General features: G+C 39.4%; 1 protein-coding gene across 1 annotated transcript; it reads left to right on the plus strand.

The window, feature by feature from the left end:
• Window positions 1-10112: 10112 nt before the first annotated feature.
• On the plus strand, window positions 10113-13462 carry LOC129456888 (uncharacterized). Its single transcript, XM_055227736.1, has 3 exons — window positions 10113-10238; window positions 11848-12045; window positions 12968-13462. The coding sequence occupies exons 1-3, from the start codon at window positions 10113-10115 to the stop codon at window positions 13460-13462; spliced, it is 819 nt and encodes a 272-aa protein (XP_055083711.1).
• The last annotated feature ends 1067 nt before the right edge of the window (window positions 13463-14529 follow it).

Raw genomic sequence — 14529 nt, forward strand, 5'->3', positions numbered from 1 at the left:
TTTTTTCCCGTGGTTTCTCAAAAAGTCCCTGTTTTCGTATGGTTGAATGTGGATGAGATTTGCAAAAATTTATCAATGCAATTCTGTCTCCATAGAATGTCAGGTGATCCTCCAAATCTGCATCTTCCATCAGCAAAATTACTTCTCTGTCAATCTGCAAGCAGTGCAAAATAATGAAAGTGTTGGGATCAAACAATTTTGATTGGAAAAATAAATGGACATCATTGTTAACAGTGAAACAAAAGTGGCAAGTAATTGATTTGTAATGTAACTGTTATAGGTGCATGTATTGGCCCAACTGCAATAGCATCTAAACATAGCCCATATGATATGAGGGTGCATTTTACAATAAAAGTAACCTTTTGGTCTTCAATCCATTTGATGGTTTCTTCTGAGACCTGACGCCTTCTTAAAAATGCCACTATTTCAGAAATTGAATCATTCATTATGGATCTGTAAAAGACAAGAAAATATGCCAATAATTATCTGTCCATTTACTGTCTCTTTTAATTATACACTAGTCACAGCATAAAACTTACTAATATCATGATATTCACATCCAAAGCAAGTCTTCCTCCAAAACTGGATATGGATCCACAATCCACTGTAAACACATGCCTTGGTGAATGGAGATATTCAATACATGCATAATTATGGCTTTTAATAGCGCTATTCTTAAATTTATGCTTTTGTCCGCTAGCACTGGTATGGGGACCCACAACTACTATAGAGAATAAGAGAATTTGAGCAAAACTGGACCAACTCACGGGGACAGTTGCAAACAATGGCCTACTGTATTCTTGTAGATATTTTAAACAACATTGGTGTTGTTCGTAATGGCGCATGGAGCTGCCCGGTTTAGTCTTAGTTGTATGCGGGGAGAGTGATGGGTCAATTGCGGATAAGCATAGTAGGGATAGTGCTGTCCGCACCGCTAGCACATTTCTCCGGGGATGATCAGTGCTGTGTTGGTGATGAGTGACGGTCGGCCGCTCGATCAGTTCCAGTGCGCTCCTCATCCCCACGTGAGCTCTCTCTTTGCCACATCCTTCTTGGACCTGGTCAGCGAGAACAGCCTGGTGCGGGACTATCCCGGAGGTCATGCTTACCTCGCGGTGGGCTTGTCTAAACCAGGTTTAAAACCTCTAATGCCGGACCAAACCGGGTCTAACGCAGCGTACAAACCAGACAAAATTGGCTAAGAGCAGCTCCATGCGCCATTACATTTAAACTCGTGAACCCATAAGTTTAAGGACCACATATGGACAACGATTGTTCATACATGTGTGGACACATGTGAACAAACTCCCTCTGTCCGTGACGAGCAAACAGCGGACCTGCCCCGCAGTCGGTCCCTTAGCCAGGTGCGCGCAGAGGTTGGCTAGCAGAACTCTTATGCACTACCCACGGTCTGATGTATGCTATAGGAAGAACATAAGCACCGGGGAGGTTTCACTGGGAGCCTCACTTGAGGCTCCCAGTGCCTCAAGTGAGGCTCCTAGACTAATTCGGGCCACTAGCCAAAAGGCCAACACACTGTAAATGTTTGAAAAATAATATTTCACATACCTATAATAAGATAATGGTCATTACCTGCTTCGAAGAGATGGTATAGAAACCCGGGTGAAGGAGAAGGTTCCCTTTGCTTCTTTAGCTTCGTCTCCCACTTTCACTTTGAGTTTATTCTCATAATACGACTTTTTTTTTTCGTAATACTACGACTTTTTTTTCGTAATACTACAACTTTTTTTTCCGTAATACTACGACTTTTTTTTTCATAATACTACGACTTTTTTTTCTCGTAGCGCCCGCATTTTTTTTTTTTTTTTTAAGTGACCCTTATACTCCGTCGTAGGAACCAAATTACAGGCTGAACAATGTGTCCAACCTTCAGATGCTTATCGGCCGACGAAAGGGTTCTCCCTCTCCTCCTCTCCGGAAAAGCTGAGGGTCAGATACACACTATACCCTGGGGAATGCTCCAGCAGCCACCGGAACCTTTGACCCTGGTACTTCTCCATCTGAAGCTTGCCGCGAGCCAGCACGAGGAACAGGTCACCAGGATCCTCCGCCAACATCTCCTTCTTGCTCCGGCCCGTCACAGGCACCGCAGCGGCCAATCCTGATCACGGTATGCGTACATATTCTGAAAGGAAACACACATAAACACTGAGTTATATTTAGAAACTAACTTTGTAATAGTCAAAATAATCCTTATACATTAGCAAGTGAGCACAACATTTACTCACTCCAAACTATCCCCGTACACTGCCCAGGAACAGTACTAAGTAATACTGGTAGTATTACATACTTGTGCTTGCACAATATTTAACCCCTATAAACTGCCCTGAAACAATACTAATCATAGTATAGTATACTTGCTGTTATTGAATATTTGCTATGCACCAAGTTATGATTATTATAAGCACGTTATTGTGTTTTTTTAACATTCACATGTACAATTTTAGCCATTGCACTGACTACAAATCCACCAGAAAGCAATTTTGCCATTCATTTCACGCGGGATTTTAAGTATTTCATTCATAAATCATTATAGACTATTGTCATATTATCATTAAGAACTTAATATTAACTAAATAAACTTCATCCTTTCCGTGCTGTAATAGCATATGCAAATCGTTACGAAGCAAATGATCCCTTAACTTGGAAATAAGAACGGAAGGCGGACTCTTCTAAAGGTAATGTGTTCAACTGTGCACAGCTGCCCAAAAGCACACATTATAGCAGAGGCATTACTACGTCAATTTAGTGGACAGGGACGCCACAACAGTCCACATTAACACGCAATATTATACTTACGCCCTGCTCTTATCGTCCCCAAATACACGCTCCAAAGACATTACAGAGGGCGCATTACACAAGTTGCTATTATGTCCAAGTTTGTTGTCAAACATGGGGCTGACAATAAAACGTGTGCTTTAACTCTACAACGCTTTTAACAGCAAAAATATAGAATACATTTAAACTTACCGCTAACAAACAAACAAGTCCAGACACTTGTCGCTGACAGCTTCCCCATGCGGCTCTGAGAGGATTTGGGAGGGCGCTATCCGCAGCACACTCCCGGAAGAACGTGAACTTGGCGCCGCTCGCGCAAAGACTCATGGGATTGTTCCAAAGGCGTTTTTGTATTTCTTTGTTATTTATACTTGAAATAATGTGATATTTTAAAAGGCAATGTGCAAGCCTGCAAACACAAACACACACACACTTGTAATCAACAAAGTCTGGTTTGAATAGACCTTTAAATTTTGAAGTCAATAGAAATAGTGGCACCATGACCGAAGGAAGGAGACGGTTCGGACCCTTTATATAAATTTGAATGTAATTGAAGTGTTCGGATGACACAGTAGCGCTTAGCGCAGTGTCACCCGAGTCCGCAGGCAAATTGCCAATAAGCGGGCTCGTTCCCCACTGGTCGCACAAGCACTCCCCCCGCACCAACACGTATATAGAGCTGCGGGCAAGCCTGCAGCGGGCGCTGACCTTGAATTTCCCTAAGCCACACCAAGGTCAACACCTTTTGGGTTTTAACCCAAAAGGCATCTGAAAGAATTACACTCCACAGGGGGAGTGGGACAGGGGACAACATGTGAATAGCATTGCTGATGAGAAAATAGGACAAAGCAGAGGATAGTGCTCAGGTTGCCATACTTCCCCCAGCTAGTTATCTCCTACTGCAGCCTATCTTATCCCGGGTTTTAATGTCCCTAACTCCCTCACTATGTAACCTGGTCATACGCTATACCGAAGAGGAAGGTTTTAAGCCTGGTCTTAAATACAGAGACTGTGGGGGCCTGTTTAACATCAGCAGGGAGTTGATTCCATAGCACAGGAGCTTGGTAACTGAATGCTCTCCCTCCCACTGTACTTTTGGACACTCTAGGAACCACTAATAGTCCTGCATTCTGAGAGCGGAGTGCTCCGTTTGGCTGGTACGGGACAATAGCATCTTGCAGATAGGATGGGGCCATACCATTTAGGGTTTTGTATGTCAGGAGGAGGACTTTGAATTTGATTCTAAGCTCGACAGGAAGCCAGTGCAGATATTTTAGTACAGGACTGATGTGGTCTCTTCTTTTAGTTCCTGTTAGGACTCTGGCCGCTGCATTTTGGACCAACTGGAGGCTCCTTATAGTACTTTTGGGGCAGGCGGCGAGCAGAGAATTACAGTAATCAAATCTGGAAGTAACAAATGCATGGATGAGTTTTTCAGCATCATTTTTAGGTAAAATATTTCTAATTTTAGTTATATTTCGCAGATGAAAGTATGCGGTTTTACAAGCTAGGTTTATATGGGCTGTGAATGAGAGATTTTGATCAAATAGGACTCAAATAGGATTATCTGGTCCGACAGAGAATCTCTTTGACCTTTGGGACCAACGACAGTGACCTCTGTTTTTTCAGGATTTAAGAGCAGGTAATTGAAGGTCATCCAGGTTTTGATGTCCTTCACACAGGCACTGAGTTTATCTATTTGATCAGTCTGATTTGGTTTCATTGATAAGTACAGCTGAGTGTCATCAGCATAGCAGTGAAAATTAATGCCATGTTTTCTGATAATGTTCCCCAATGGCAACATATACAGAGTAAATAGGATTGGACCAAGCACAGATCCTTGTGGAACACCACAGGCTACTTTAGAACAGGGAGAGGTGCTCTGGTTTATACTAACAAACTGGTCCTATCTGATAGATAGGATTTAAACCATTTGAGGGCGGTCCCTCTGATTCCAATGTCACATTCTAACCTCTGCAGTAGAATGTTGTGATCAATGGTGTCAAACGCTGCACTGAGGTCCAGTAGGACCAGGACTGAAGCCAGTCCATTATCAGCAGCTAGTAGTAAATCATTTGTTACTTTAAGCAGTGCAGTCTCTGTGCTGTGGTGAGCTCTGAATCCAGATTGAAATTTTTCAAATATATTATTGTCCTGCAGGTGGCGGCAGAGCTGTTTCACCACCACTCGTTCCAGAATTTTTAAGAGGAAGGGAAGATTAGAGATAGGTCTATAGTTGACTAGTTCATCAGGATTTAAGTTAGGTTTTTTCAAAAGGGGTTTAATCACAGCATACTTAAAGGACTGAGGAACGTAGCCATTTTATAACGACATATTTATTATGGATGGAATCTATTATTAGGGGGAGGGCTTCTTTGAGGAGTCTGATTGGAATAGGCTCGAGTATACAGGTTGATGGTTTGGACGACATGATGGCTGAGGTAATCTCCACCTCATCAACAGGAGTAAATTTATCTAATATTATTAGAGGATCCATGTGGTATTGCAGACTGGATTAGCTCAGAGCTGAATTTTGGAGTAACTTTGTTGATTTTGTCTCTAATGGTTGTAATTTTGTAATCAAAGAAGTGAAGAAAGTCATCACAACTAATGTTCGAGGGGATAAGAGACTCATTAGCAGTGTGGGAGTTTGTCAGCCTGGCTACAGTGCTGAAATCTGGGGTTATTTTTGTTTACTTCTATTAGATTTGAATAGTATCTGGTTCGGGCTTTCCGCAAAGCGGCCTTATAAGTGAACAGGCAGAGCTTCCATGCCTTCAGAGACTGCTCAGAGCGCGAGCGGCGCCAAAGCTTCTCTGTGCGTCTTACATGTTGTTTGAGTGTCCTGAGCTGTAACGTGTACCATGGAGCCGGAGGTCTTGGTTTAATGCTTTTCTGTTTTAGCGGAGCTACAACAGCAGATTTTAAGGTGAGCATTGTTCTGTCAACCAATTGATCAGTGACAATTGGATTAAAATTATTTTCATTGTCACATGACATATCTTTCAGTAATGGCTCAATAATTTCTTTAAACTCTGTAACCGATTTATCTGATAATGTTCTTTTCATTATAGTTTTTTTCTGCTGGGCTGGATAGTCTTTTAGAATAAATTGAAAGGTAATTAAGAAATGGTCAGAGAGTATAGGGTTTTGAGGAAGGACAATTAGATCATTAATCTCAATACCATAGGTTAGAACGAGATCTAGAGTGTGATTGTGACAGTGAGTCGGCTTATTCACACTCTGGGTGAAACCGATTCCATCCAGGAGTGCGCCAAAAGCATTACTGAGGCAATCACTGCCGTTGTCTACATGAATGTTGAAATCTCTATAACAATCCATTAAAAAAAGGGAAAAAAAAGAAAAACTATAACAATCCTTTCCCAATGCAAGACTAAACTTGAAATGAAATCAGAAAACTCTGTCAGGAAGTCGGCATATGGACCAGGAGGTCGATAAATTATTATAAATATAACAGCTTTTTGGTTTTTCCAGTTGGGGCACGTAATGGAGAGTGCGAGGCTTTCAAAGGAGAGGTGTGTATAGTTGGGTTTGGGGCTGAGAATTAGACTGGAATGAGAGATGACGGCCACACCACCGCCTCGACCTGTGCTCCGGGCACTCTGAAAGTTCATGTGACTTGATGGTGTAGATTCATTTAGTCTAACATAATCATTTTCCCGAAGCCATGTTTCAGTTAGGGCTAGCAGATCAATATTAAGGTTGCCAATTAGTTCATTTATTAAAAGAGATTTGGAGGAAAGAGACCTGATGTTTAGCAGTCCACATTTTACACACTTATCATTTTGTTTATTTGCGGCACATTTATTTATTTTTATTAAGTTATGAGATCTGACAGCTTCCTTGTCAGAGTTTAGAGGTGTTTTTTTTGTGCTTTTTGTACGTGGGGCACATGGGGCACACACAGTCTCTGTCTGTTTGGAGCTGTTCCCTCTGACTAAGTTGTGCTTCACTGGTCTAAACTGCTCCCTAACGTCACTATCACTGTCACTGTGCTTCCCTGAGCTATTCTGCGTGCTAGTCTTACCTGGTCAATCTAGACTAGCAATCATATTCTGAGCTAACAGGGCGGAGCCAGCCTGCGTGGGATGGATGCCGTCTCTACGTATAAGCCTAGGCTTCCCCTCAAATGCCCTCCAATTATCTATGAAGACGACACCATTCTGCGGGCACCAATTGGTCAAGCACTGGTTGACTGCTGAAAAGCGGCTGTACATTTCACAATTGGTTTAGGTTGGGAGGGGGCCAGAGAAGTACACGGACTCCGACATCGACTTAGCCAATTGACAGACTGCAGCTATCTGTAACTTAACCACCTCTGACTGACCGCGCCGAGTATCGTTACCCCCCTGTTAGAAACCTGAAAAAATCTGAGGGGTTTATTTTGAACACATTCAGATAAAACAGTTAGGATCAATTTCATTGTTTCTGTTGAACAAATCTTTATCCAAATCACTATGCCTGAAGTCCCAGGGCCTTGTGTACGCTTGTGCATTGGTGACTCCGCCTGCTTCAGAAATGAAAGTACAGTGACAGTCCAGTGCAGCTGGAGACAGCAGAGTCCAGACAAACCAAACCATGCAAGGTAGGCCTTCTCCACTCTGCTTTTAAAGGAAAAGACTTAGAATTTAACACTTTTACAGTTGTTTTTCCAAGAGAGGAGATGCATGTTGTTCAAACTCATTTTTCTCATCCATTCATTTCTGTACCAATGTGAGCGCCCCCTGGTGTTCACACAGGCCATTCACTACAACAGAGGTGGAAAGTAACGAAGTACAAGTAGTAAAAAAAATTCTACTTAAGTAGATTTTTTTTTATCTAAGTAGAATCTGAAAAAATTTTACTTAAGTACATTTTTACAGTGGACACCTTTTACTGTTACTTCACTACATTTGAGAGCAGAATCTGTATTTTCTACTCCACTACATTTTTGCACAGGACTGAAAAGTAAAAAGTACTTTTCATATGATTTGAGGGCTTATTTTTACCATGTTTGTGGTGACATCTTCATTATAGTTTTTGAGTTCAAGCTTCGACTTTGAGCAAACAAAAATAAACACACAAAATTCATAAGAAAAATTAAGATATTAATTTGTATTGATACTGTTGACCAAAATATGTATCATTTTTATCAATATCAGTACATTTACACAACACTCGTGTGAAATACTTTAACTTTTTACTCTTAACATAACTTTTTAAATGGGTACTTTAATACTTTTACTTACATGGATTTTTCCATGTGATACTTTTACTTAAGTAACTTTTTACCTCTATATTTGTACTTTTACTTAAGTAACAAACTTGAGTACTTCATCCACCACTGGACTACAATTAATAAAGTGTAAACTACAGTACAAGTATTTGCTACAGAAATGGCCTGGAAATCACAGGCCACAGACCTTTAGATAAATGAATGTGAGTGATTGTTTGTGATTTGTTGTTCGTATGTTTGTTTGTGAGTGTGTTATTAATGTGATGTAACCCAGGGGACAAGTGAGTAAAGCAAGGGACAAAAGCAGCGTATAGTGGTAACAAAGTTTATTCAGACAGTCATGATAAAAGGCTTTTCTTTTGTTTATATTAGGTTATTAGCTTCAAAACACAACAAATCTGTACTGAAATACAGAATTTAACTGAACCTTATTAAACTAAATCACAACAGAACCAAAATTAATGTGGCCAAATAATTACTTAAATATTTCAAATAGGAGCTTATGTTTAAACAATTAATAGAGGTGTATTTGTAATAATAATAATAATAATAATAATAATAATAATAATAATAATAATAATAATAATAATAATGTATTGTTATTATTGTTATTATTATTGTTGTTATTATTATTATTATTATTATTATTATTATTATTTATTTCCAAAAGATATCTTAAAATGGCTGACAGTACCTTTAAATTATAATAGTTTCTGGACTATATTAAAATATGCTGTGTGTTAGAGTTGAGCAAATAGGCAAAGTCCACAGCAAACAAAAAATAAAGAGATGAAAACCAAAGCAAACTCTATATAGGCCCAAATAATCATTAAATAAAACTAAGGGGAAAACAGTGACTGGCTCCTGAGAAAAATGAAGGTTGTGCAGTAGAAAACAAAGACATTATCAGTACATGTCAAACAAGGCCCAGCTTACAGTTAATTATCACATAATTGAAAAACCTTAAAATAAACACAAAGCAGCAACAAATTATCCAGACTGGACTGGAGGTCCGAGGGTGACTGGTACCTAGTGAATATGTGGAAGTTATAAGTTACAGTGTTGTCTATTTTGAAAGGTCTTTACCTCATCTCCAGCCTTTATGCAAAGGTCCCTCCCAGAGCTGAAGACGGGACTGTGGTCTATATAAATATCAGTACATTATTGCTTGTCTTTTAACTTCAGTTGTAATTGCTTGGATTATTTTTACATTGTCTTTTAGTTCAATCTGAAGACTTCAAACTCTCCATCTTGACTGCACTCTGCTCACAGCAATAAGGAGGAATGAAAGGATTGGATTTCCTTCACTGTCGTTTAAAACCTTTGCCAGTCCCACAACTTCCTGAAAAGCTCAGATTAAAGTCTAACTTGAGTAATTGAGCTTCAGACAGAGCAGTGCCCCTCGTTAGCATCATCACAACCCCAGAGAACTAGGGAATGTTGACAACATCCGCTGCAAAGTATCAATTCATGGGTTTCAATCAAAAAAATTTAGTTTCCTGATTTGAAGAAGGACCTTTTCTCATTCATAAGATATAATACTTTGTTTTGAATTGTGTTATTGCTATAGCGACAGAGGGATGCTGTCATGCCAGACCCTTCGAATCAGGAAGGAATCTTTATGCCTGAAACCCATGAAGATAAAAATACTTATTGGAATTATGAATCATTAAATATAGATTAATTATGATGAACCCTGGAGATTTATTTATTTATTTATTTTTTAACAGTTGAATCTTTCTCAGTGGTTCTGTATCATGGCCACTAGATGCCGCCATTTCACTTCTTCTTGGGGGAATTTGAGCCACTATAATAAGACTCAATCACTGACATATTTTCTGTTTTATTCAGAGCCAAACTCGCTGAGAATCGTCCTGCTGGGGAAACACGGCAGTGGGAAAAGCAGCCTGGGAGAAAAGATTTTCAGAGTGAGCTACAGGAGCGACTCAAAGATCCGAAGCGTTCAGACTCACTCCAGGACCTTGAAAGAGCGCAAAGTGACGGTGATCTACACTCCAGGGGTCGTGGGAACCCAGGGCGTGGGGTGGCAGCGCGCGGAGCTGGAGGGACACTGTGAATGGCTGAGCTGCCTGGTCCAGTGCGCTCCGGGGCCTCACGCGCTGCTGCTGGTGATGCCCGTGCAGAGGTACAGAGACAGGAGCAGGCTGTGGTGGAGCACATCAAGACACAGTTTGGGGAAGAGGTGCGTCCTGGGAAATAATTTAAAATGTCTATGTTCTATATTTATTATCTATCCTATAGCACAGCCAGTATATTGTAAGTTCTAGCTACTTTAAAGCTGCGGTATCTGTGTAATCCCAGGTCTAATCCATAGTAAAAGCCATGGATCAATCACACCTGGACTTTAAAGCTGAATTACTTGATTTTCACACTACCAGGGCCGGCCCAACCTATAAGCAGAATAAGCAGCTGCTTAGGGCCCCGAGGCCACCAGAGGGCCCCCAAGAGCCCAAATATTTAGATTGAAAATAATATATCACGCTCTATTGGACACAGGGCTTGTGTGTTTACAGCAGCCTAAATATCCCTCTCAAACGATTACATTTGTTTTATATCTATAGTAGCAAAATATCTGTCCATTTGTTTTTGAGTCGGGCAGAGGTGAGGGCAGCTCTGTGTTTACACTGGTACAAGGACCCGACATAATGTAAATTTAAGCCCACTGTCGCCAACTGGAACACATTAAAATCCACCAGAAATGAAGAAAAAATGTCTAGAATTTTTTACATGTTAACGCCCCTTATATGTTTGTGTTCTGTTCTTGTGACTGTGGTAGTTGTGACATTCTGGATATTTTCAGTCTGATGTTGGTCACATAAACACAAATACAACTGGTCAAGGTGATGAGAGCAGAATTTTAATGTTGTCAAATGTGAATCACCAACAGTTGAGCCAGGGGCCCCACAGGCAAATTCAGCTTAGGGCCCCCTGAAAGCTAGGGCCAGCCCTGCCTAGCCCTCACAAACCTTTTGGTAAATAGTTAATATCCACGTGCATAAATCTGTGCATAGTTTTAAAACATCTTTTTTCAGATGGTAAAGTGAAACTGTGGTGGACCGCCCAAGCTCAGCCAATCAGAACGCTGCTCTCTGTGCTTACTTCCAGGTTCTAAGTGGCAAAGCCTCTACCACAAAAGTAAAAAAAAAAAAAACAGAACTAGTTCTTTTTAAACAGTCTGCAGTGGTCCACAGTTTTTCCTCACTTACCTTATGTGTTCAGAGCATCATAATTATTCACGGCGATGAGTTTAGAAGTGCTTTTCACAACTAGCATGCACTACCTGGACAATAAACAAATTTTGAAGTGCGGCGGTACATTGGTGAAGTAAATATAGATGATCAATGATAATATTGAAAACAAACCATGAAACAGAATTATCCCAATAAAAACTATTCTAAATGTACAAAATAGTTTTTAGAAAATGAATTGCGATACAGTAAATACATAACAAAATGCAACACTTAAGTAGTTAGTGTGCGTCTATAATGAGGTATAGAAGTTCATAATTCAACCTTCTACAGCTCTGATCTAACTATGGTACAAAAAATTAAGCAAGTATTTCCCACTAGTGCAAAGAAAAAGTCTCCACCGTAAATATTGACCCCCAAAAATGATTGTTCCATCTGTCATGTATTGAGCGATAAGTTGATATAGCATTTATCATGACAGGCCTAGGTACAGGAGTGTTAACTGTTGACAAAATGGGCCACTTTTACTTCACACTAAACAATATTTTGTCCGCTCAGTGTGACACCACCTCCTCATCCTAATCAATGCTTTTCTCATAACAGATGTTCCGATTCACCATTGTAATTTTCACTCATGGAGACCAGCTCCCGGAGAACACAGACATCTTGGAGTTTGTGGAGGAGAACACTGAGCTGGCCAAGCTGGTGCAGGCCTGCGGGGGGCGCTGTCACGTGGTCGACAACAAGTACTGGACCAAAGAGCGGCAAAAGGAAGACCCACAGCGGAGCAATGAGTTTCAGGTAAGATTTAGGGCTTAATGATTATGACTTTTGTCTGTTCTGTGCAGTGGTGGGTAGTTCTCAATTACATTTACTCAGTTACATTTAATTGAGTAACTTTTGTAATTGTACTTTTCAGAGTACTTTCACTGCTACTTAAGTAATAATTTTGTTGAAGTAACAGTACTCTTACTTGAGTAAACATGTTGGTTCCTCTTCCGACTGTAAGTGAATCTACAAGTGACAAAAACTTTATCTTGACAATATTAAATTATTTGAACAGCGCTCCTTCAGATGATTTATTTTTTCACATTTTTGTGTCTGTCCTTTGAAAATAACAGATTTTGTGCATTGTTTAGTTATTTTTTTAGTTTTCCTTCAAATAAGTTTAACTCCAAATGATATAATTATAATTATATCAGATGTTATGTTCCGACAGTTCCTCTTTTAAGTCACTGAAATTGAGTAGTACTTTTACTTTTTTTCAAATACTTACTTGAGTAATTTATTGGACCACTACTTTGTACTTTCTACTTGAGAAATAATATTTTGAAGTAACATCACAGGTTTCTGCAGAATCAATGAGTGAAGCACTAAACCCTGTTAATCTGAGATGAGATAAATTTGATTTCATTTGTAAATAATAGATGACCAATGAGTTCCTTTCATTTCACATGTATCACTGAAAATAACAGATCTGATTGGACGACCGGGCTTGAGACGCAACGGAGGACGAGGGGATCAGACTGATATCAATCTGTAGAAAAAAATACAGAGAGATATTATTCTGGATTTGCCAGGCACATTAATGATACTTTTTTGAAGTTTAAATTAAATGGAAATTACTTCCATATTATTTTGTTTCTGAATTTTGTTTTTATGATTGTATTGTGACCTGAATAATCATGACTACTAATTAACGTAATCATCTTGACACCCCTAGGTGGAAGCGATCCTGAATACTGTGGAGAAAATGGTTGATGAAAACCAGAAGTACTTAAGCAATGATGCTTTGGAACAAGTAGAGCATGATATTCAGACAGAGCAGAGCCGCATTCACACTGACAGCGGCTTGAGCCTGGAGGAGAGCAGAGAGCAGGCCAAAAACTCTCTCCTCGATAGATACATAGACCAAGCAACAAGATGCCCGCCTTATGCCAAATATGCTGCAGTTATGACTGGAGTAGCAGGTGTGGCACTGGTAGCTATATTGGTGCTACCAAAAGTGATGAAGTTTTTTGCAGAGAAGCCCCCACTGCCCCTTCCCCTCCCCCTGCCCATGGTGCCCATAGAGCCCCCTGCTCTGCCAGATCTCCCCCCTGCACCTGAAGTGATCCAAGAGGTTGTCCAAGAGGTTGTCCCACCCGTGATATCCGAGTTTCTGAAGTCCATTCTGACACCACCAGAGGACTACGATCCATTTGACCAATTCAACTAGTCTTAAAGGAACTGTGTAAGATTTTGATTTTAGATTGTCACAAGATAAAAGGTAAACATGTTCAAATCAAATATAGTGACTGATAACAATTATAATGCTGATTTCGTCTTAATTACAAAAATACTACACATGATGGCTAAGTTCTTTATACTATAATTTGGTGTTTTGGTTCAAGACAATTATAAAATCAGAAAGCAGAATGAGCCTGACTTGAGGTGCTTCAGTCCAGTTGGTTTAAACCTGAAAAAAACCTTCTCTGATCTGAATGGTCACAACCTAAACCCCAGCACCTGCAGCCAGACTCTACAGTTCTTTAATGTAGAGTCTGGCTGCAGGTGCTCTACAGTTCCTAATACCTAAATTAAAACTTACACCAATACAGCAGGTCACTGCTTTTTCATGCAACTTAATGAAAAAGCATATTATGATTTTAAATTCTATAAACATGACAAAACTGTGCACCCAGATGAGTTTCAAATCAAATATAGCTTTTACTGATAACAATTCTAATGTAGAGTTATTCTTAAATAGAAAACAAGTGGACATGGTAGTCTATTTACCTGTTATAATTTGGTGTTTTGGTTCTCAAGAAGATTATCCACTCAGAAATCTGAATGAGTCTCACAAGAGTTTCAGGGCAGCTGTAGAATAGTAGCTTATCACCACAGAGTATGGAGTGAATGAAAACTGCACTGTATAGCATCTTTGAGTGTTCAAAAAAGCACTACATAAACTGAATACATCAGTACATATCATTTTAATACTGCTATAACTAATTAGAATTTGAGTGCATGTGTAACAGTAACAGCCAGTTACTCATTCGAATGCCCACTAGAGATTTTATATATATATATATATATATATATATATATATATATATATATATATATATATATATATATATATATATATATATATATATATATATATATATATATATATATATATATATATATATATATATATATATATATATATATATATATATGTATATATATATATATACATACACACACACACACACACACACACACCCACACACCCCCACACACACATATACGCATGTC

Source organism: Periophthalmus magnuspinnatus, chromosome 16 (genome assembly GCF_009829125.3).
Source record: "Periophthalmus magnuspinnatus isolate fPerMag1 chromosome 16, fPerMag1.2.pri, whole genome shotgun sequence".
NCBI lineage: Eukaryota > Metazoa > Chordata > Actinopteri > Gobiiformes > Gobiidae > Periophthalmus > Periophthalmus magnuspinnatus.